Source organism: Urocitellus parryii, chromosome 4 (genome assembly GCF_045843805.1).
Source record: "Urocitellus parryii isolate mUroPar1 chromosome 4, mUroPar1.hap1, whole genome shotgun sequence".
Lineage (NCBI taxonomy): Eukaryota > Metazoa > Chordata > Mammalia > Rodentia > Sciuridae > Urocitellus > Urocitellus parryii.
The window spans coordinates 104,012,325-104,037,071 of record NC_135534.1 but is presented as its reverse complement, the minus strand read 5'-3'; the positions used below and the strand labels follow the sequence as shown (position 1 = coordinate 104,037,071).

The following is a 24,747-nucleotide window of genomic DNA, read 5'->3' as shown; positions in this document are numbered from 1 at the left end:
GTATACCCACCCTTGCCGCTGCCATGGCGGCAGCTCCGCCGCTCTCCAAGGCTGAGTATCTGAAGCGTTACCTGTCTGGGGCAGATGCAGCCATCGACGGGGCTCCCGAGTCCGGTCGCAAGCGGCGTAAAAAGCGGCCAAAACCTGGCGGGGTTGGCGGCAAGGGGTGAGTTCCTGGCAGGGGCGGGGCCTGTGACAGCTCGCCGCCTCCTCACCTTTCCCAACTCCGCCCTCCGCCTCCCGGTTCCTCCATCCTGCCGGCGCGCCTGCCTCTTTGCGCTGCGACCCCTGCTTAACCTCGGGGTCCCACTTGGACTGCGTCAGCCTCTCCTGGCCTCTGCCTCCTCCGGGCTTACATCTAGCGCCTCTGAGCAGCTGCATGTGTTAAAGCCAGGCTGTAACTTTCCTTTTTTTCCCGCCTTTGTAGCCTTCCGTCCTCTAGAGATTAAACGTCGTGCCTCCGAAAATACTCTAGCTGGTTCAGAGCTTCTGTGCTTGGATATTTAGGGCCCTGCCTGTGGGGGTTCCTAAATCCTAGGGACTCTTATCCCGATTCGAAGACCCATCCATGATCGTGTCTTGTTACTATTAAATGTTATCATTAACGGAAACATTTACACACTTGTTATGCGCCAGGCACCTAAGAAATTTGAAATATATGAACTTAACTTACTATCAGAAGTAGATGATATTATTCTCATTTTCAAATGAGAAAATTTCGTGACTCAGCGTACTAGTTTAATAGTACCCCCTTCCCCAAATTCTCCTTAGTCCAGAACCTTAAAATGACATTATTTGGAACTAGGATCTTTGCAGATGTGATCAGTTAAGATGAAATTATACTTTATTAAGATGGGTACTAAATTCAGTATGACTAGTGTCCTTTTAAGAAGATGGAAGTTTTTCACATAAAGGGAAAATGGCCATGTGTACGTGGAAGCTGAAATTGGATTGTATTTAAACTGAGCCAATCCTAGCAAAGTCTGCCTGGACTACCTACCATAAACTGAATGAGTAAAGTTCATCCTCAGAAGGCTTCCTAGGGACCATGGCCTTTTATAGACACCCTGATTTTTAATTTGATTTTTGATTTCAGCTTCTAGCCTTCAGAACTGTGAGAAAACACATTTGTCTTTTTTTTTTTTTGGGGGGGGGATACTGAGGATTGAACTTATGGGCACTTCACCATTGAGCTACATCCCCAGCCATTTTTATTTTTCATTTTGAGACAGGGTCTCACTAAGTTGCTTAGGGCCTCCCTAAGTTGCTGAGGTTGGCCTGAATTTACAGTCCTCCTGCCCCGGCCTCCTGAGTTGCTGGGATTACAGGTGTGTACTGCTGCCCAGCCATTTTTGTCATTTTAAGCCATCCAGATTGTGGTACTTTATTATGGGCAGTCTTAGGAAACTAATACACCCAGTAAAGTCAAATAGTTCCACAACTAGTCTGTTTTCTCTACTGGTTTGGTTCTTGCTTTATTCTTGCTTTCTGTTTTCTTTCTCTTCTGATTTGTTGTGTATTCTTTGGGAGCAATGCCATGCTATGAAAATAGTTTGAGCTTTGGAATCAACACGTCCATATCAGAGCTTGAATCATATCTGTGCCACTTTATTAAGCTTTGTTGCTACTGGCAAAATATTTCATCTCTTTGAGTCTCAGTTTCCTAATCTTTAAAATGAGAGTTAAAATTGAACAGTACTACTTACGTTAAATAGTTGTGATTAGAGCTGTTTTCTCAAGTGTCCCTAAATTTTCAAATAATAACTCTTCCCATCATAGTTCGTTTGTCTAACAAATATTTAATAAATGTAGTCATTCCTCAGTATCTTTGGGAATTGTTTCCCCAAATCTATGAATATTCAGGTTTCTTGTATAAAATGACATATATTTATAAGTATCCTACACAAATCTTCCCATATATCAGAGCATCTTTAGATTATTAATAGTACCTAATACAATGTCAGTGCAATGTCAGTAGTTGTTCAGAATTATTTAGGAAATAGTGACAAAAAGTCTCTACCTACTCAATACAGATGAGGTTTTTTCCTGAGTGTTTTCAGTCTGTGGTTGGTTGAATGCAAATGCAGGACCATTGATATAGAGAACTTATTGCAGCTATTATGCCAGTTATTGAAGAGTTTTGAGGATATCTCTATGAATAAGAACACCTTGGTCCCAGTTTAATGAAGCTTAGAGAATACAGGCTTTATACAAGTAATTGATTTCATTATTTTGGAAAAATACAATGAAAGTGTCCTAAGGGTGTAATAGAGATTTTTAGTCTAAGAGTGGGAAGAGGGTAGGCAAGGAAGATATATGCAAGGAAATTATATTTATTCTTGGACCTGAAGAATGAGTAAGAGTGCCTGGTAAAGAATGAGAAGAGTAGGTCAGGTAGAGGGAAGGAACTGCATTTGTGAAAACTGACACAGTAAGGAATTTGGCTTATTTCAGGCATCAAAAGATGGCTAGTAGTGAATTGAGGGGGCAGTGGCAAGGGATGAAATCCATATAGACAAAGACTAGATTGTTCAGGATTTTGAAGTTTATCCTAAACCTAACAAATAAGCGTTCTTTAGGTTGGCATCCCAGAATGACTGTTTATTGTTCCCTTTTAGAATGCGGATTGTTGATGATGATGTGAGTTGGACAGCTATCACCAACACTAAACCAGAAAAGGAGGAGGAAGATGATGGAGATTTGCCTGTGGTATGTATTTCTTGGTTATACCTATTGTCAGCACTTTGAAATGATGTAAGCTTCTCATTTGCTTCCCATTGCAGGATAGATTTATAGAGAAGGAAGCTGAGCACAGAGAGAAAAGGTGACATTTTCCAAAGACCTTTTAAATGTAGTCTTTTTTCATGATGCTTATGCATATGGTTCCAACTTTTTAATTTATTTACTTTGCAGTGTTGTGAAAGTGATATACGTTAAGTAGAAACTGTATTTTGAATTTTGATTTTTTCCTGGCCTAGCACTATTCATGTATGACACTATCTCATGATGCTGGGTAATGGCAGAGAACCACAGTTTCCAGTCAGCCATGTGATCACAAGGAGAATTAAGCAATCCTCTACAGTATATTGTGTTGCTAAGCTCAAATGTTCAGTGGGTTAGGTGTATTAAATATTAAATATATTATTATTAAATATATTATTAAATATATTTTTGACTTGAGATAGTTTCAACCTATGATGGGTTTAAATGGATGTAACCACATTTTAAGTTGAGGAGCATCTATACACTGACTCCTCTATTTATGGGCAGCTCTATCAGCCTGCAGATGAGAAAAGAGAGAGGCGGAACTCCTCAACATGTTGACTGAGCCATAATTAGTATTATCCATGGTTCAGTTTGTTGGAATCTACCTTAAAACAATGTTTAGATTCTATTAGAGGAAAATTTTTATTTTCTCATTTTGTTCATTGATTTAACTAAGCTTTAAAATTGTGTACTCTTGCCTAAGTACTGGAGATTTGTAGATGAATAGAAAATACTCTTTGTACTTTAGAGGTTATACTCTAGAATGAGAGGCTGTATTTCATATAATTTCAAACATAAAATAAATTCCACATAGGCAGCAAACACCATTAGAGCAAAGGGGAAGTAGGGCACTTTATACTCCACTGGGAGTCATGAAAGAGTAAGGATCTGAATTGAGTTTTGAAGGATGAATAAGAGCCAGGTAGAGGAAAACAGGCCAGTAACCTCCCATTAGTATATTCATGGAACCAATGCTGATAATTTCTGAGAAACAGGTAAAAAAGAGAGCTGTTGATAGGCTATATTATATTAAAAGATGGTAAAGATGAATTCCAGGGCAGTATAAGTTCCCAGTGAAATTCTAAAATGGATTTTTAAAAGATGGCTTGTTAGTAATTATAAGTGAAATAGTGATCATAAGGAGCCAATTTAATTTTAGTCAGATCACTCAAATCTAATATTTACAGCATTTGTTTTATTAGAGCAATATACATTTATTATAAAATGTTTTGGGATATAAGAAAGTTTAAAGTATTAAAAAGAATGTAATAATCACTTGTACTGTGACCATTTGGAGACAACTGCTAACATTTGGATGTGTAGCTCTTCAGGTTTTTTTCTCCTTATAGATTATACATCCTTGCATTTTATTTATTTTTTCATATACAAATGGGATTATATTGTACAAATAGTTTTGGAGCCTACACTTTCACTTAATATTGAAAATATTTTAGTTAGACTTTAAAGTATTCTTTTTGATTTTTAATGGTTGCAAAGTAGTTCTATATGTTTTTATTTTAACCTGTCCTATTTACTGGACACATGGGTTTTTTTCCCCCAGCTTTAAAATATTATATTGGTTTGATAAATATCTTGTTTATAAAGCAGTTTAGGAATCCATTTTTTTTATTTCTATAAAATGAAATTAAGGGGTCAGAGGGAATGGCCCTTTAGAGCTGTATTCCCATATTGCTTTCCAATAGCTGTTACCAGTTTACTCTCCCACTAGGGGTATATGAAAATGCTGGGTTTCTCACTTCTTCAATAATTTCTGGTAAACAACGAAAGCAACAGCCTATCTACCAATATTGTAGGTGAACAATGGTATTTAGTTTCTTTCAATACTAGTAAAATAAGTAATTATTCATATATTTTTTTGGGCATTTGTGTTTTGTGAATTTCCTCTTTGTCTAATTTTTAGGAAATTGAAATTTTGATTCTTATATTGATTTATTTAGTATTTATGTAATAATATTGAGAGGATGTTTTATCATTGCCCTTTCATTTTTTTATAAAAAGTTTTATTTTTTCTGTAATCAAGCCTATTAATATTCTTTTCTAATATTGCCTTTTGCTTTTATGATGGCTCAAAACCCTAAAAAAGGAGGTCTTGAGCAGAGTACTCCCTGCACTGATTAAAACAAATCTTTATTATTGAATTCATTTTGTTTCTGTAAGATCACTACCACCATCACCAATAATGTTAAAAATAATTATGATGACTATGGTAGTACTGGCACATAAGAATAACTAGTAGTAGATATAATTTTTTGAGGACTTACCATGTATTGAGTTCTGCTAAGCTTTCATGAGTAATCTCATTCAGTCCTCATAGGATTCTTTTGAGTCCTGCTTTTACAAATGAGGAAACTGAGGCTTGGAATAATTTGCCAAAGGTTGCACAGATGTTAAGTGGCAGAGCTGGGGATTTTGATCTTAGTTCATCCTGAAAGCCTATGCTGTCCATGCCCAGAGAACGATCTCACAACAAGGTTATGTGAAGAATGATAGTAGGATTTTGGGAGAAGAGAAGTAGTAGAGGGGAATTATGACCTGGATGTACATTCTAGTTTTACAACTTGTTAGCTTGTGACATTGAGAAAGTTACTTAACTACTCTGAGTCACAGTTTGCTGGTCAATGTCCTAAAGTCTTTCTTTGCAGGATTATTGTGAGAAATGAGTGAGATAATATATAAGTACAAAACACAATGCCTAGGATGTAGTTGCTACTCTGTAACTAGAATTTATTAGAGAGCCATCTTTGAAACTCTTTCATGTGGAAAGGGGATCACTTGCATCAGAGGTCAGAATTAGGATTGAGGAAAAGAAGTTACAAGAGGGTGGATCAATAAAAATAATAAAACCAAGAATTTTCTAACACTGCAAAAATGCAAATGGACTTCCTTGTAAGATAATGAGCTCCTGGTCAGTGAGTTTCCTGTCAGGGAGGGATTGGGCAAGCGATCATTTATTAGAAATACTATGGAGAAGATTCTGATTTGTTTGGCAGTTTGGAGGATATCAAATATGGTTTTAATCCTGTAAAAATTATATAATTCTGTGTACTTATCAATTGTTCCCTTTGGTTGTATTCAAGAAGAACTAGTATCATGACAACCCATAACAAGGAAGGTCTCATAAGGGCCCAGAATTCTTAATTAGTGATAGACATGGCAGTGAGGCAGCCTGTTTTTTTTACTCTGAGTGTAAAAGTATAGAAGAAATTTAATTTTAGTGTACAAGTGGCAGTTGTGTATCTGGAGGGTTAATACAAAGAGGCTTGTAATGAAAGAAATTAACCTTTGAAGGGAAATTGACTAGTTGGGGAAAAACCTACAATTAAGCCAGTACAGTGACAATTGGATGTTTGTGGAGCAAACAATTGAGGACCACTGTATGCTTCTTTAAGATCACTTCTCATGGGTATATGTGCACTGTGTATATTGGGAATGGGAGTGGCTATAATTTCAGGTTCTGAAGATGGTGGAACTCTCTGGCTACAGATTGAATTTATTCAACATAGGTCCTTACTCCATAGGTGGCTGAGTTTGTGGATGAGCGGCCAGAAGAAGTAAAGCAGATGGAGGCCTTTCGTTCCAGTGCCAAATGGAAGCTTTTGGGAGGTGAGTTCCAACAAAACATGAATCTAAATTTCCTATTTATAAGATAGGTCTTTCTTTTCTGAACTTTTATTTTTAGAGGAATGCATAGTTTGTTTCAGTATGTCATTGATCCTAAAAAGTATCATGGGAAAAAGAAAACAGGACTTCTTCAGAGGTAATTAGACATGGGAAGTTGGAGACTGGGTATCCCTCTTGCTCTTATATTTTTGTATTAGGGCTGCTGAGGACAGAAGGTCCTCATTTGAAGATCTTTCAGCACCCTGAGGAACAGAGTTGGGAGAGTTCGAATGCTTCTTTCCTTTTCTAGAATGAAGCAACCCATGTATGGATCAAGTACCAATGTTTTTGTCCTTTTTATTTGTTTTAGTAAATTTCTCCATTCTTTCCTTAAATATTGGCATTTTATAGTGCATTATCCTCTTCTTGCTTACTCTAGACCCTCTCCCTAGGCTCATAATTTAACTTCCTATTTAAGAAGTTTTTTTTTTTTTTTCTTTACAGTTCTTAAGAATTGGTTCATATCTGTCTGGGCAGAGATAACTTCTTCTTTTTCCTCTTTTTTTTTAAGAGAAAAGGTTTAATTTGGCTCACAAAGGGCAAAGACCTCTTATTTGCCATGGTATTCTCTTTGCCTAGCATAACCCCGAGGTGCCCTTAATAAATATTTCTTCTCCATTTGTGCACAATATGTCAAAATGCATTCTACTTTCTCATATGTCTAATTAGAACAACAAAAAAATTCAAAAGATAGTTAACCAATTAAAAAAAATGACTAAGTAAATAAATATTTGTTGATAGACATATGATTCTTGCTTTTGTTAAGTTGCCCAGGCTGGCCTCAAATTTGTAATCTTTTGGCCTTAGCCTTCCTAGTCACTGGGATGTGCCTGACAGGATCTTGTTTCTGTATAATAGTTTAACTCTGCTGATGTTTGTTCCTTTTCACATGTAGTGGATATTCTGCCTTTTCTTATAGTTGTATTTCCATTTTTTCCATAATACTTTTTCCAGGAAGAATCTTCTGGTCTCTATATTTACAGGTCTTAGAAGTGAAACACAAATAGATGCCTGTGCACCCCACCCCACCTCGACACACACACATACACAGAGTCCTTTTTCTTCTGCCTCACCTGCAGTTGCAGTACTCCATCCCAATCTTATTATAGGAAATATCCTCACTGATCTCTGTCTGTACTCCCTTTTTATAATTATCCTGTCAGTTATCAAGTTCATGGATTCGGTTATTGTCAGTTTCTCCACTAGCATCAGTACTTTTCTCTTTAGAGTGAATTCTAATCAGATAGGCCTGTTCCCCAAAGTGAAGGAGCTGACTTGGTTTAATTCATTCATTTAGTAAGTATTCATTGGGTCCTACATACTTTTTATTTGTGTTTGGGCCATGGAACTCAATGATAAGAAATAGGGGGAATGGAGGAGCTGAAATTTAGAAATGTCCCAGTTGCTATAAACATTTCATTCTGTGAGACCTTTGAAAGTTGATGGTTTCAAACAACTTATTTTTTCAACTTTGTATTTTTAAAGATTTCGTATGAACTCTGGTGCCAAGTAGACTTGGATTTGAGTGTTTACTCCTTTACCACATGTTAGCAGTACGACTTTGGTAAATTATTTAGTCCTTCTGACTATCTGACTATCAACTTCCTCATCTATAAAATGGGAATAACAATATTTATCCCCTTGGCTTTTTGTGAGAATTGGATGAAGTAATGTAAAGCATTAGCACACAAATGATCAGTAAATACTTTTTTTTTTTTTCTGGTGGTTTCCCCCCCCTTAATAAGGAGCACAATGACTTGGGTTAAATATTTAATAGCATTTCATTTTGATGTGCACAGGTTTAGTCACTTGGCCTTTTGAATGAAGACTGAATACAAACTATAAATTAGACTAAATATATACTAGAAGCCACTGACTGGGAACTATGCACAAAAACAATTTGGGAAAGAAATTGGATTAGAAGACTGGGGTTCTAGTTTGTCTTTTCCTCTTGGTAGCTGTGACCTTAGGTACGAAATTATTTAGTTCCTAGCCAGATGTGGTGACACACAACTGTAATCCTAGCTATTGGAGAATCTAAGACAGGAAGATCGAAAGTTCAAGGCAAGCCTTGGCAATTTAGCGAAATCCTGTCTTTGAAATAAAAAACAGAAAGGACTGAGGATATAGCTCTGTTGGTAGGGCATCCTTGTGTTGAGACCCTAGTATCTCAGAACAAACAAATGAATAAACAAACCCTAAGAAATCACTTAGAGGCTTTTCTTTCTTTCTTTTTTTTTTTTTTTTGGTACTGAGATTAAACCTAGGGGTTCTTAACCATTGAGCCTCATCCCCAGGCATTTTTTATATTTTATTTAGAGACAGAGTCTTGCTGAGTTTTTAAGTGCCTGGCTAAGTTGCTGAGGCCGCTTTGAACACGTGATCTTCCTGTCTCATCCTCCGGAGTTGCTGGGATTACAGGTGTGCGCCACTGTGCCTGGCATGAGCCTTTTTTTTAAATGTCTGTAAAACAAAGATACCTGCCTTGCTTACCCTACAGGTTATAATATAAAAAGTATATTTAAAATGCTTTACAAATTGATGATGTGGTAGGCAAATAAGAGGAGTTATTCTCAAGATACCCATGAGTGCTGGTTTGCTATCACTAAGCAAGAGAGCTGTGCAGACCTTTTGAACATTCTGAGTAGTTTTGAGATGTGTACTGTTGGGGCATTTTTTGAAACTTTGGGTGTTAGGGGTGGACCGAGCATTTGTGAGAATCTGACTTTTTGCTATTTGTGTTTAGGTTACAGTGAAGACGTACCCTCACATAGACATTTCCATCATGACACTCTGGACCCATCTCCTAGGCGGATCCGTCATGACACCCCAGATCCATCTCCTTCTAGGAGGGCCCGTCATGACACCCCGGATTCATCTCCCTCTGGCAGGGTCCATCATGATACCCTGGATCCATCTCCTTCTAGGAGGGCTGGTCATGATACCCCCGATCCATCTCCTCCTAGAAGGTCCTATAATGACACCCCGGATCCATCTCCTCCTAGGAGGGTCCGTCACGATACCCCGGATTCTTCTCCTCCTAGGAGGGTCCGTCATGATACTCCAGATCTGTCTCCCCCAAGAAAGGCCTGTGATGACTCAGACATATCTCCTAAAAGGAGGGTCCGCCATGACTCCTCAGATGCTTCACCCCCCAGGAGGGCCTATCATGTTTCTCCAGATCCTTCTCCCTCCAGAAAGCCTCATCATAATTCTTCAGGTGTATCTCCTAAGAGAGTCCATCATGATTCCTCAGGTATCTCTTCCTCCAGAAGGGCCTGTAACAACTCCCCTGATACATCCCAAACTAGGAGAACTTTTGACTCCTCAGACACAAGGCATCCCAGGAGGGCCCATCACGAGTCCCCTGATTTGGCAACTAATGTTGCTCATTTACTGCCCAGAACTAAAAGTAATAAAGCTCCAGAAAGAACTTCCAGTAAGACTTCTCCACACCAGAAGGGGCCAGGACCCTCTCATCCATCACTCCCAAAGAACATCAAACATGAGAGTGACTCGGATCTCTCTCCTCCACGAAAAAAACAAACGAAAGCCCATTATGGAGATAAGAAGCCACTTGATTCTAAAGGTGAGCATCTGACTGCCCCTGAGAGGGGCTTAATTCTTTTGGTTCTTTCTTTTAGATCTTTACTTGCTTTATTGGAATTTGCTTTATGCAAATAGGTTTCTTTGGAAGAGTTTTAAAAAGTTGAAGGGCTGAGCTCAAGGGAATTGAAAAATTACAGTGATGGGAAGGGAAATTTTTATATGTCATGTTATTTACTTTCCCTACCCTATATAAGAGTACTACATATTTCTTGCAGAAACCTTAGAATATATAGAAATGTATAATGAAGCAGAAAAAATGTGATACAGAATCCTGTCACTCGGGCAGTCATGACTAGTGTTGTAGCCAGAGTCTTTGGGTTTTTTTTTTTTGGGGATGCATTTTTGATGTAGTTGACTCCTGCTGTGCAAAATATATCTCATATATAATATTGACTACTCTTTTTGTTTAATATAATCTTCAGGTCTAAAAATACCTCTGTGTTGTTGTAATTTTTAATGGTTTTATGTTGTATAAATTGACTTAACAATTTCCCTTACATTACATGTGCACAGGTTTAGTCACATGTAATGTAATATCAAAAAAGGGCTGGGGATGTGGCTCAGTGGTAGAGTACTTGCTTAGCATGTGCAAGACCTTGGTTTGATCCCCAACAATTCCAGAAGAAATAACAACAAAAAGACCCCCCAAAATCTGTTCCTAATAGTGCATATTCATGGTTATTTCTTAGTTTTAGCTTTTGTAATCCTTTAATGAACATCCTTATGTTTAAACTATTGTCCCTTTTTGGATATTTCCTTATCTGTGTCTGTATAGATTTCCTAGAAATCTAATTGCTTCTATATAGGTCTCTTAGAAAGCCAAGAAGTTGATTTACTAGGTCAGAAGGCCTGATTATTTTCAGACTGATGAGACATATTGCATTTTTTTTTTTGGAGGGGGTGGTGGTGGTGGTGGTGGTGGTGGTGGTGATTTGTGATGTTTTTATCTAGAACTTAAGCTTGTATGATGAAATTTTTACTTCATTTGTTCCTAAGTACAATTTTAAGTTTAAATTAAAATACTTCCATATCCTTTAGTGTGAGAATGTCAGAATATATTCTAGGTATTCCTGGCTTTTACCACACCAGAGAGAGATGACTCCAAGTTGTCTTACTTGTTTTCTTGGGTGGGATGGGGGTACCACAGATGAGTGCATTAAGATCTCATGAATTTAGCACAGTTGCTAGTTACTATTTACTTGGTAATAGAACCCCTCATTCTGCCTATTAGTTTTAAAAGTTGTCACTGACTTTGTTCTTCCCTGTCATCCATCCATATAGTTCCTCACAGGGGTACTTAATAAATATTGTACCTTAGGTTGGTAAGGGGATTATCTTTTTTTCTGTGTTTTGTTTGAGATCTAACCCAAGGCCTCGTGCATGCTAGGCAAGTGTTCTGTTATTGAGCGCTATGCCATAATTTATTCATTAATTTTTAAGCTCTTTTTCCAATCTAGGAAATTTCATACATGTCACCTAGGAGACATCAAAATCATGCACTGGATCTTCTTCCTATCCAGGTGACTACTGGAAAGCCTCTGATTCAGATCTTTCTCCTCCACGGCATAAACGAAGTTCAGGGCACCAGGATTCTGATTCAGATCTGTCACCTCCACGGAATAGACCAAGACACCGGAGTTCTGATTCTGACCTCTCTCCACCAAGAAGAAAACAGAGGACCAAATCTTCTGATTCTGATCTCTCTCCACCTCGAAGGAGTCAGCCTCCTGGAAAGAAGGTAGGGATTTCCAGATATCATACTCTTTTCTCAGAGAAACTCCTCTCATTTAACTTTATATCAGTCAAAGAGAATCAAGCCAGAGAAAAAGTGGGTAGGTCCTGGTGTAGTATAGAAAATCTTAGTTAAAGGGTCTCCTGAAGCTTTCTTTTTCTCTGAGGGCAGGACTGGCTATAACAGCCCAGACTTATAAACACAAAGCATGATGTTTTGAAAGTTTCAGATTTCAGAGCATTTTGGGTTTTAGGCTTTTGAATTAGAGATGCTCAGCACCAGATTCTCCAAGAGGCTTCAGCCTTTTTGGCTTTATAATTCCACAAATCTCATTTTAAAATTAGTTCCAGAAAAACTTGGACTGAACACTTTACCACTAAGTGACATCCCCAGCCCTATTTATTTATTTATTTTAAATTTTGAGACGGTCTTGCTAAGATGCTGAGAGTCTTGCTAAGTTGCTGGGGCTGGCCTGGAACTTGGAATCCTTCTGCCTCAGTCTCCCAAGTTGCTGGTATTATAGGCATGTGCCACTGCACCTGGCTTCCTGTTTTCTTAAGAACAAAATGAGGATGGTTGTTTGCAGAGTCGAATTAGGACAACAAACCTTGTCTCAGACTAATTGCACATTTGAATCCAGCTTCTAATTATCTCTGAAATTTGGGCAAGATGCTTGATAACTCTAAGCCTCAGCTTCTACATCCATAAAATGTTGGTAATGCTAGAATCTACTTTATAAAATTATTTGTAAGAATTAAATGAGTTGGTAGAAGTAAAACTTATAGCACTGTACAACAAAGTAAGCATTTGGTATTGATGATTTATCATTATAAATTTATTATAAAGTGAACTATAGGCCTTTGTATGTAGAGCTCTGAATCCAGGTCTCTATTCTGTCTTTATATAGAAGCACTTAAAATATGAAACTACTTTTATAAATTATATTGTCTGGAAGTCAATTTTGTTTTAAATCTTAATAAAGCTTGATAAATTAGAACAAGAAAACCCCACATGAACCCTGTGTAATTGTATTGTAAAGAACACTAGTAGTAGTAAAAGAATCGCACTTGTGAGTTGGTTAAAAAACAGAACGGGGGGCTGGAGTTGTAGCTCAGTGGTAGAGCACTTGCCTGGCATGTGTGAAGCCCTGGGTTCAATCCTCAGCACCACGTATAAATAAATAAATAAAATAAAAGATCTATTGGCAACTTAAAAAGAATAAAACAGAACAATAGAGCCTATGGTGTACATGTTTCTCTCATGGAAGACTTGCTCAGGTAAATTTCCTCTGATGAAGACTGAGAAATTGGTCTTGGCTGGTTAGACCAGCCTGTGCCTAACTTTCTTTAGAGGAACAAAGTAAGGTCTCTATTTCAGTTGAACCCTTTGATGTTTTATGTGTTATTTAGTACATACATAATCTGATATTAATCAAATGTAATTGCTTATGGATGTAATGATATAATACGTACTTCATTTGTACCTTGGAGTTTAGCTTGATGCAAAGTGAAAATTAGTAGAAAATTTTCATTTGGTCATATCTTCTATTATTGTCCTTGCTTGATGATCTTAGGTTTACTTGAATTTGTACTTTAAATGGAGTATTTTTTCAGTGCAGTGTCTTTTGGAGCAGAGGTTGATACAAGTTTCTGGTTAGGTGACCTGAAAGTGAATCTTCATGTGTGCAGTTTATATACTGAAAAGTTGGAAATACAAATGCTTAGCCCCTCCTTTAATATATTGTTGGTTTGTGTTTGTTTACTCTTAAACTTGATGGTACTATTAAATTTTCCTTGGAATTAGGTCTTATTTCTTCTTTTCTGTGTTGTGAATCCTATGATCAGTAATCAAACTGTGAAGCTGGCGTTTTTGGTTTGGTTATTGTTGATCATGGACAAAAATGCAACTAATTTTGTAGTTGGAGCCTACTGATACATTGTCTCATTGATATTGGATGCTCCCTTTTCCATTGCACAGGCTGCATACATGTATTCTGGGGCTAAAACTGGGTTGGTGTTAACTGACATACAACAAGAGCAGCAGGAGCTCAAGAAACAGGACCAGGAAACCAAGGCATTTGAAGGTAAAACTGTTGAAGTGTAGAGTCCAACTAGGTTCATGTAGCTTCTCTTCTTTTTAAATATGGCTTATTGATTCTGATAGTTTAAATTTAATTGCTATTAGATTTCAGTTCTGGTTATTATGCATATTTTAATCTATAGTAGGTCCAAGTGATACTTTTCTTCTTAGAAGTTGTCAGTTCTCAGGACCATCCTCAATATATACCTCAGTGTTGGTAGGAACTAGTGGGAGGGGGAAGACTGCAAAAGTTCTTAAACTGGATCACAAATCCAAGGCAATTGATTTCATCTGATAGAATGTTGTTCCTAAATATTAGCCTTTTGATACCTGGCATTTATCTTAAAAAGTATAATTTTCCTTTGTAGCTGAATTCCAATTTGCTGAAACTGTATTTCGTGACAAGTCTGGTCGGAAGAGGAATTTGAAACTGGAACGTCTAGAGCAAAGGAGAAAGGCAGAGAAGGACTCAGAGAGAGATGAGCTGTATGCCCAGTGGGGAAAAGGGTAAGGGTACCACTGAAAGGGAAAACAAAACAGCAGTGACTGAAACAAGTCATTTTCTGCTTTTTAAAGCTGTTGTCAGGAAGGGACATTCAATCTGCTGAATTTCCTTACCAAGAGGCTGATATATTCCATACTTCCAGTTGGATTATGGGAATTTTACCTTTTTTATTATTTGGCATAGGCTACTACAAAGCCGAGGTTCTCTAAATGTAGCATTGTGGTCTGTCTCAGTGTAAGAGTGGAATTGTCAAATAGGATGGTTCTTTTTTGCCCAGGCTTGCCCAGAGCCGGCAACAGCAACAAAATGTGGAGGATGCAATGAAGGAGATGCAGAAGCCTCTGGCCCGCTATATTGATGATGAAGACCTGGATCGGATGCTCAGAGAACAAGAAAGAGAGGGGGACCCCATGGCCAACTTCATCAAGAAGAATAAGGCCAAGGAAAACAAGAATAAGAAAGGTGAGACTAATGGGAATTATCAGAGCTGGATGGAAGTGTCTTACTTAAGATAGAGTCTATGTGCAAAGATGGTTTTTCAGTACAATTTAAACTTCTTCATATTTTTCTGGGAGTTTAGATTCAACACAGTAGGGTTTTCTATATAGAGTTTTTTTCCCTGTTTCTATTCATCTCTAAATATATAGGTAACTAACAACTTTTTTCTCATTGCTCTCTTTAGTGAGACCTCGCTATAGTGGCCCAGCACCTCCTCCCAACAGATTCAATATCTGGCCTGGATATCGCTGGGATGGAGTGGACAGGTAAGCCTATTTTCTACATTTTAATTTTTGTCTTCCACCTCACCCTAACTTTCCCTATTATTCTTTTAAACCACTCTTTATTCATCATCATTTTGTGTTGTAATCCTAAGGTGAATGATATGTACTTTGCCTGCTTCTATTTCTGAGGTCCGCAAATTCTATTTCTCATGCTTGTAACATTCCCTCTCCTCTTTCTTTTTCACAATACTTTTTAAGTTCTGGACAAACAACTGAAATGGTCAAGATGGGATACTCTGTGCTTTGGACGTCGATCCCTTTTTGTATTTTCTAACGTTTAGATGGGATGAGTGATGATTATTGTCCTGAGCCTTCTATATATTATATCTTTAAAACATAGTGCTTGGACCTTTTTTTTCCTTTAAAAAAATTATTTATTTATTTATTTTTAGTTGTAATTGGACACAATACCTTTATTTTATTTATTTATATGTGGTGCTGAGGATCAAACCCAGGGCCTCGCACATACTAGGCAAGCACTTTACTGTTTGAGCCACAACCCCAGCCCAGTGCTTGAACCTTAATTCTCTTAATTGTTTTAGGAGTAAGTACTGGTAATGTCTCAGAGATCCCTAGACTTCTCTATTCACCTACGCATATATTTTAATTTCCCATCTGTTATGATATATAAACTATAGACTTCTATCTAAAGTCACTTCTGTTTACATATTGGATCCCATCTCCTCTTGTCTACTAAAAGCATTCTAACATCTAAAATATGTGATTTTCACATATTTAAATCTTAGGATCTCTTGACATTCTTAAAAATTATTGAGGCCCAGCCAGGTATGGTACTGTATACTGGTAATCCCAGCTACTTGGAAAGCTGAGGCAGGAGGATCACAAGTTCAAGGTCAGCCTTGACAATTTATCCTGTCTCAAAATAAGAAATGGAAAGGGCTAGGGATGTAGCTCAGTGGTAGAACACTTGGCTAGCTTACACCAAGTCCCACCAAGCCCTAGAATAGCCAAAAACCAAAAAAAATTTTTATTGAACATCCCAGAAAGCTTCTGTTTGTGTACCATATGGAAATTAAAACTGAACTGTTTAAAAAGTACTTATTATGGGCTGGGGTTGTAGCTCAAGGATAGAGTGCTTGCCTTAACACGTGTGAGGACACATGAGGCCATGGGTTCAATTCTCAGCACCATATAAAAATGAATAAATAAATTAAAAAAGATATTTTTAAAAAAGTACTTATTAATTTACTCTATAAGATAGTAAAAGCCATTAAGTGTTAATATAATTACTATATTTTTTAAACAAAAATAGCTACATTATCCAAACTGAAAAACGGAAGGATGGCATTTATCTACATTTTTGCAAATTTCATTAATTAGTGGCTTAATAGTAGACAGCTGGATTCTGCATTTGTCTATTTTATGTAAGCTGAAGTATAGGAAGAAAATTCAGCCTCATACAGAAGTAATAGAAAAGGAAAGGTGTATTATATTTTTGATACTGCTCAAAAGTTCAATAAGTACTAGTTCTTTTCAGGTTAGTTATGTGGAATCTAAAACCCTTTCAAAGAACTTTTTATACTGTCTCATTAAAATCCATTTTGATTTTTTTTATACTTTGATTTTTTTACTCATGTATGATTTTATAATAATGTTCACTGGTCATTTGAAAAATATTGGTTTGTTGAGTTTTATAAACCTTCCAAATATTGATATGTATTCATTATACAATATTAAAATTTTTCCTGTTAATATCATCTCTGACTTTATCACAGAAGTCTTTAAATAATGGAAAGCTAAAGAGTTCTTGGTGATGGTTTATAGCTTTTTAAAATTCTAATCTACATTTGAAAGCTTGAATTTTATCCTTGGCAACAGATATTTTCAGTTGTTTTCCTTGAAGTAAAACTCACTTTGTACAGTATCTTTTTTGTAGATCCCATTAGATTTTATATCTAAAAGATCATGACATCTTCAAATACAGATAGTTTTACTTCTTTTGCATTTTGGATGTCTTCTGTTTCATTTTCTTGCTCTTTTGAATTTGTAAGCACTTCCAGTGAAGGTATTAACTAGAAGTAGTAAGAACAGGCATCTTTGCCTTATTCCTATTCTTAGGAAGAAAATATTCAGTCTTTTACTATTAAATATATTGTAGGCTATAGATGTTTTGTAGATATCCTTTATCGAATTGAGAAAGTTTCCTTCTATTCCTAGTTTGCGGAGTTTTTTTTTTTTCCCCTCAAAATTGTATGTTGGCTTTTATTCAAAATATTTTCTGATTCTCCTTTTGGTTTATTCTTTGCTCTATTAGTTATCTAGGAGTGCATTGTTTAATCCCAAATATTTCAACTTTTCTAGATATCTTATTGCTATTGATTTCTAATTTAATTCCATTTTGGTCAGAGGACAGACTCTAATTAATTTTGAGCTTTTGAAATTTATTAAGATGTGTTTTATGGCCTGGTATGTTGTCTACCTTGTGAATATTTCATTTGTACTTGAAGAGAATGTATATTCTGCAGTTATCATTATACTAATATCTATTAGGTTTCGGTGGTATTTAATGGTGTTTTTAATTTAATTAATGGTGTTCAGATCACTTGTATTCTGATTTTTTTTGTTTGTTATTTTTTTTAAAATTTTCTATCAGTCACTTTCTTGTTTTACCTGGTTTATTGTATTTTTCAACTGTAGAATTTCAGTTTGATAGCTTGTATTTCTTTGCTGTGATTTCCCATCTGTTCATTCATCATGGGACATTTTCTTCTATCTGGAGAATACTTAAAATTAGTGCTTTGAAGTTTTGTTTGCTATTCACAATATTTGATTTACCACAGGTTTGGTTTCTGTTAACTTTTTCTTGAATGTGTATCATATTTTTCTGTTTATTTACACTTTTGGAATTTTAAAATTGTTGCTGATATTATATGAATGGTAAATTGTAGAGACTTTGGTTTCTCTTATATTACTCTGAAGTGTGTTGAATTTTATTGTAGAAGACAGTTAACATGGACATATTTGAACTCTGGACTCTCTTTTGCAGTAGACAGTAGCCAAAATCTCTGCTTAGTTATTTCAGTTTCTAGTGGCTACTTTTTCATCAAGCTGATGATGAGACCTCTGTATGTGTGTAGTATAATGGTTAGCTAAGGATTTGGGTGGAGTTTGTGTATAGAGAAGTGGAGTTTATCCCTTTTGCATTTCCTACCCTTCTGGAATCCACCTCTCTCTAATTTTGTAGATGCTCTGCTTACTTTGCACTGACACCTCAAGCCAGTAAGCCTATAGCGTTTGGCCTCTGAACTGAGCAGCTGAGAGATTGCCCTCTGGCAAAAAGATTCCTAAATATCTTCTCATTTTTAGACTTCCATCTAGTTTGTCCACTTTTGGCCACTCTTTCATACCTTCAAATACTTTCCAATACTTGTTTACTTTATCCAGGTTTTATAATTGCTATTTGAGGGTAGGTTAGTCTGCTTAAATTATTCTGTAGTAACTGAAGTCCACCTTCTCACCCTCTGTGGGCCTTAGACATTGTCTTTTCTCCCTTAGGCTACCATTAAAACCCAAGGCTCCAGTTCTCTTATTGGCACATATCCTTAGAGTGGCTATGATTTCCTTCTAGCTGACTACTTTATTTTGCAGTTCACTGTATATAGGCTCTTTGTTTGGTAACTGGAAGATTTTTCAGAATACTAATTTTCTATATAGCTAGAGATAGATCTTCTTATAGCTATAACTCTATAGATATTGCCTAAAGATATGCTTTCTATACTGTTTATATGTTTGGATTTTTATTTTTCTTACTCAAAATATAGAACTCCTCCTTACCTAAGTTTTTTTTTTAATTGGCGTTTCATTCTCATCTTTCCCAGTTGCTTTTCTCTATTTCTCATGTTTTGTTTTCTCTGAGATTCCTCCTTTTATTCCTTTGACATTGCATTTTGATCATCTGTCCTCCTCCTCTTCCCATTCCTCTTCCTCTTCCTCTTCTTCTTCCTCTTCCTCCTCCTTCTTCAGTGCTGGGGATGGAACCCAGTATCTTGCACACACTAGGCAAGTGCTTTAGCAGTCATGATTGTTTATTGTTGCATTAACTTCTATAGTTTCATCTCTTTTTGGACCATACAAGAGAATATTTCTGCCACCGATTTATAGAATGTTGCTGTCAGAAAGATCCATAAAATCAATGAAGCTATCCTCTATTACTTACGGAGAAACTGAGGACCAGCTAGATAAGCAATTTATTTAGACTCTTGCAGCTCACCTCCTAAAGCTGAAATTAGAGCCCTAGACTCCTGATTCTTGAGTCCATAGCTCTTACCACTATGAGTTCTCTTTCAGTTTGTTTTCTGATTTTGCTTAGGATTTGATTTATTCATGTCTTTTACATAATCATATTATTTTTAATTATTTAAGTATTTATTTTTCAAGACAAAAATTAAAGCCAGGTATGGTGATTCATCCATGTAATTTCAGTGACTGGGGAGGCTGAGGCAGGAGGATCGCAAGTTCAAAGCCAGCCTCAGCAACTTAGTGAGGCCCTACATGACTCGTGAGCCCTCTCCTGATTGGTGGCAGTGTCATTCATCTGGCTTCTAAATAAAACGTAAAAAAGGATAAAGATGTGGCTCAGTTGTAGTGTACCTCTGTGTTCAATCCTGGTACCAAAAAGAAAAAAAAAAGACAAAAATTAGTGGTTTCCTAGTGCTGTAGAATACCATACATGTTTCTAAGATTGGAGATGGTGCCATTCATGATAAGCTTTCCTGATTCCTAAAGCTTTCCACTACTCACCCCACTTATCCCTTAGGATGCTTGTTATAACTTTTAACAGTTATGTACTAGGTGCCAGGGATTCCACTATTAGTGAGAGAAAGGTCCTGATCTGAGGAGCTCACCTTCTATCTGTGGAAGCAGACAGGTAATTTTAAATGCTTCTTGTTTAGTATTACTTTGGAGGATTTTCAAGGTGCTTTGGGAGCACAAAGGAAAAGTAAATTTAGCCTTGGGAGGATGTGGTCAGGGAATGTTTCCTAGAGGAGCTGTCTTACAGGATGTCAGTTATTAGCCAAGATAAAAAAGAAAGGAAGGATGTTTAAGGAAGAAGATCTCACAGTGCCAAGTCAGGAGGATGGGGAATACCATGGTTTATGGGGTGGGATCATGAACAGTTTACTGGTTATGTAGCATAAAGTGTGAAATGGAATTGTATGAGATATACTGGAGAGGTGGGCAGTGTCACACTTTGGAAGCCTTTCTGAGGAGCATGTTCTACACTCTAGAGGCAAGGGGAATCATTGGAGCATTAAAAGCAGCCCTGCATTTTAGATAGACAAATCAATATGGCAGCAATGTGAAGTATGTGGAAGAAACCAGTTTGGAAGTAGAACAAATATTAGATTGTTGGAGTAGCTCAGGCTACAGGTGATGAAGGCCTGACCTGTGACAGTGCTAGTAAGGAGTAAGTGGGAAAATGGTTAGGGGATAAGATGGTTGGACCTGGGGGACTGATATGCGAAAAAGGAAGGAGGAATTGTTTGGCAACAAGGGACTGTCATCGATATCCTGAAAGTGAGTGAAATAAAAGCCAGGTTCTAATATGTTAAGGAATGAATGAAAAGCAAGGAAATGGAGACAGTGAATGGAGACAGGCTCTTTCAAGAAGTTTAGATAAGCTGGGCAAGGTGGCACATGCCTGTAATCCCGGCTGCTCGGGAGGTTGAGGCAGAAGAATCACAAGTTCAAATCGAGCCTCAGCAAAAGCGAGATGCTAAGCAATTCAGTGAGTCCCTGCCTCTAAATAAAATACAAAATAGGGCTTGGATGTGGCTCAGTGGTCGAGTGACCCCCAGTTCAATCCCCCATGCCCCCCAAAGTAGTTTAGATAAGAAGGAATGGGGGTATAGCTTAGTGGTTGAGGGCTGCTTAACATGCACAGATCCTAGGTTCAGTCCCCAGCACATTTGCGTGCAAGTGCATGTGCACACAGAATGAATTTAGATAAGAAGACTGAGAGAATGCTTAATAATTAGAAGAGATTCGAAGCCTATTCACTGTCTTCTCAAAACTCACCCTTGTATTGGCTTCCATGACACCTACCCCTGATTCTTTTCACTTGTCATTTCTTTTTGGCTGCCATTGCAAGCTTCTGTTCTTTTGTGTACCCCTTAAATGTTTCTCAGAGCTGCTTCTACAATTCCATATGTTCTCTCTAAATGAATCTTGCCTAGTCAGACCTTCCAACTACCCACTATATGTACATGATTTCAAATCTGTATTTTTAGCTCAATCTTGGGTATCTAGTTTCATGATAGGTTCTTCTGTTGATATGCACTTGAGGCCCCTCAAATGCCACATCTTTAAAACTGCACTCATCGCAGCTTCTCCGACTCTGCCTGCTCTTGCTCTTGTGCTTTCTTTCCTGATTGGTGGCAGTGTCATTCATCTGGTCACTCAATAATTAACCAGTGAGGCAAATTTAGCTCCTGTTTCTTTATCCTTCTGTATCTAATGACTCAGTAAGTACTGATAATTTTGCCATCCATGTCCTCCTCCTTGTCATTGCTTTCATTGTTTGTTGCCTATGCCCTTCAGTGACCTTCTTGCCTCAGATCATCTTCAGAGTGATTTCGTTGAAATGTCATTTATGCTTCTGCTTTAAACCCATCCTTTCTGGATGGAACTTGTCTTTTTACCATGTTCTAAAGTTTGGTATGATTTGGCCTCTGCCTACCTCTCCAGCGTGGACTCAAGGATTCTCCCTTTGTCATACTTTAGGCTCCAACCATACCTGTTTGCTTTTGGTTTCCTGCAAGTATGAGAGTATTTATTGTTTTTGTATCTTTGCTCTTGTTTATACTTTACTCTGTCCTGAAATGACCTCCTGACTTTTCGGTCCCCTGCCTTCCATCTCCAGTCTTCTGGTTAAGTTGCTCTGTTTTTAGACTTAGCTTAGAGACCATTCCCACAAAGTTTCTCCTGACCATTCTTGTCCATCCCTCATGTCACTTTTACCATACCTCCCTCAAGCTGACTGAAGTTCCCATTTCTATTGCTGTGATAACCCCATGCATATTTCTATCACAGTTTATGCCTTTTATTTTGATTATTATTTAAATGTCTGTCTCATCCACTAGTCTGTGAGTTCAACAGGATAGGTGCTCTGTCATACCCATTTTCATATAGTGCCTACAGTGCCTAGTATCTGAGGATAATTCAATAAATAGTTAATGAATGGAAAAAAATATATGATGTGGACATCAGTGGAGAGTGAGTTGGGTCTTGAAATGCTGTAATAGCTGTCAAAGAGTAGAGAAGGATTTGAACAAGGACTAAGAAGAGAAGAAATTGTGTATTTTGTCTGTTTGATTCTTTTGCATATGCCTTAAATGTTTTCGCATAACTTCTTTACTTTCTTTCCTACTCATTATATTGTGAACTGTTCTTTTTCTTTTAAAATACATGTCCAGTTCAGTGTTCTGGGTGATGAGTATGTCTTTTTTGATTTCAGATCCAATGGTTTTGAACAGAAGCGCTTTGCCAGGCTTGCCAGCAAGAAAGCAGTGGAAGAACTTGCCTACAAATGGAGTGTTGAGGATATGTAACTTCTCTGAGGCACGATGGGGTGCTGTGGATTGTGGTAGTGGGCATAGGACAGCCAGAATCCAGCTGTAACATCTGTCTGTGCACACAGTCATGGCCCACACAGACCAGCAACTTGTCAAATGCCAGTTTTGACCACAGAAGAATATTCGAAACCTGATCTTTGGACTGAGGCACCTGGACTTCATAGGTGTGTCAACACACTCTGTGGCTAGCTTTCATGGAAGAAGTGATTTCTATATCCCAGAGTTTGTTCTTGGCTAGGATTTTTCTTATTTTAATAAACATACATTTATTTTTTTAAAATAATTTCCTACCTGGGTATTATGTTTGGGGAAGAATTCCAGCTAATATTGAATCCCTGGGAGTAATGAATGGTTGGATTTTTCATTAATTTGGAAAGCAATGTGAGTAACTTTATCAGTGACACATCTTTTTTTTGAGAAAACAGGAAATTAGTATATGAAATAGACCCAGAAATATTGGAAACATGGTGTGTGATAAAGGTAGTGTCACAAATTAGTGGGAAAGAGATGGATAACGGTGCTCAGAAAATTGGCTTGTTGTGTGCAAAAATAAAGTTGGATCCCTACCTCATACCATATAAAACAAAATAAATGCTGAAGCAATTAAAGACCTAATGAAGTGTAATTTAGTAAAGCTAGTAGAGGGTTTGCCTAGCATGTGTGAGACCCTGGGTTTGTTCCCCAGCAACAAAAATAAAATAAAGCTAGTAGGGTGTCTGTGTTACATTAGGGTGAAGACAGATTTCCTGAATAAGATCCCAAAGCATAATCCCTAAGATCTGATAGCTTTGATTATTTTATAATTAAAAGAGTTTCTATTTAGCAAAACAGCCACAATCAAAGCTAAATTTGGGAGTGATTAGGAGAAGCTATCTGCAATGCTAAAAGTGAGTAGGGATTGCATATAAAAGGAATTAAATATAGAAAGAACCTGTGTAAATCATGAAGAAAAAGATAATACAAAATAAAAATATGCAAAGAATATGGATAGGTAAAACCAAGAGAGATATCCAGAATGGTTAATAAGTATATTACCTCACTAGTAATTAACTAATGCAAATTAAACATAATTTTGTTAAAAGTTTCTACTTTATAGCTATTAGTTTGGCAAAAATAGACGACTCTCATAAAGAATAAAAACTCACAGGGAATCTAACTTGTGTATCCATTTTGGAGTTCAAATGGCAACATTTACTAAAATTAAATAATATTGGGAAGCAATGTTGCACAGTTCTTAAGAGAGGGCCCTGGAGCTATATTGCCTGAAACTGAATCTCAGATATGTCATTTGTTAGCTGGTGACCTTTGGTGAGCCACATAACTTCTCTGTGCTTTACTATCTTCATTTGTGAAGTAGAGATAATAGTACCTACTTTATAGGTGTAATGTAAGCATAGAACACTGCCCGGCACACAGTAAATGTCATAAAATTCTAAGCTATTTCTGTCATTATCACCATCAAATAGCTAGCCAGCTTCCCAGATGGCCTCCCATGATCATTGCCTGGTTTTTGAGCTCTGCATAGTCCCCTCCCACAATGAATAGGGCTGACTTGTACAATCCATAGGATGTACTGGAAATGTGTGACTTTTGAAGCTAGGTCATGGAAGACATTGAAGCATCTACCTTGTATTCTCTTGGATCACTTGGTCTAGAGGAAGCCAAGTCAGCTCCATGTCAAGACATTCAGACAACCCTCTGGAAAGGCCCATGTAGAGAGGCACTGAAGTCCTTCAGCTGTAGTCAGCTCCAAGTAGCCATCCATTCAAGTGAGCCCCCTTGGAAGTGGATCCTCCAGCTCTGCTCATTCCTTCAGTTCTTTTCAGCCCTGATTGACAACTTGACCACAACCTGCTGAGGAATCCTGAGCCAGAACCATTTAGGTCCATCTTCTTAACTCAAAGAAACAGTATTTTTTTTTTTCCAAAAAACAGCATTACTGAGATTTAACTTATCCACTATGCAATTCATCCCTTTTAAGTATGATTCAGTGGTTTA

General features: G+C 37.3%; 1 protein-coding gene across 1 annotated transcript; it reads left to right on the top strand.

Moving 5' to 3' along the window:
- The first annotated feature begins 16 nt into the window (after nucleotides 1-16).
- Bud13 (BUD13 spliceosome associated protein) lies at nucleotides 17-23,348 on the top strand. The gene is made up of 10 exons (XM_026396352.2): nucleotides 17-166; nucleotides 2,619-2,709; nucleotides 6,306-6,390; nucleotides 9,194-10,036; nucleotides 11,577-11,794; nucleotides 13,766-13,871; nucleotides 14,236-14,374; nucleotides 14,650-14,834; nucleotides 15,055-15,136; nucleotides 22,632-23,348. Exons 1-10 carry the CDS (start codon nucleotides 24-26, stop codon nucleotides 22,723-22,725), a joined length of 1,986 nt encoding a protein of 661 aa, XP_026252137.2. The 5' UTR covers nucleotides 17-23; the 3' UTR covers nucleotides 22,726-23,348.
- The last annotated feature ends 1,399 nt before the right edge of the window (nucleotides 23,349-24,747 follow it).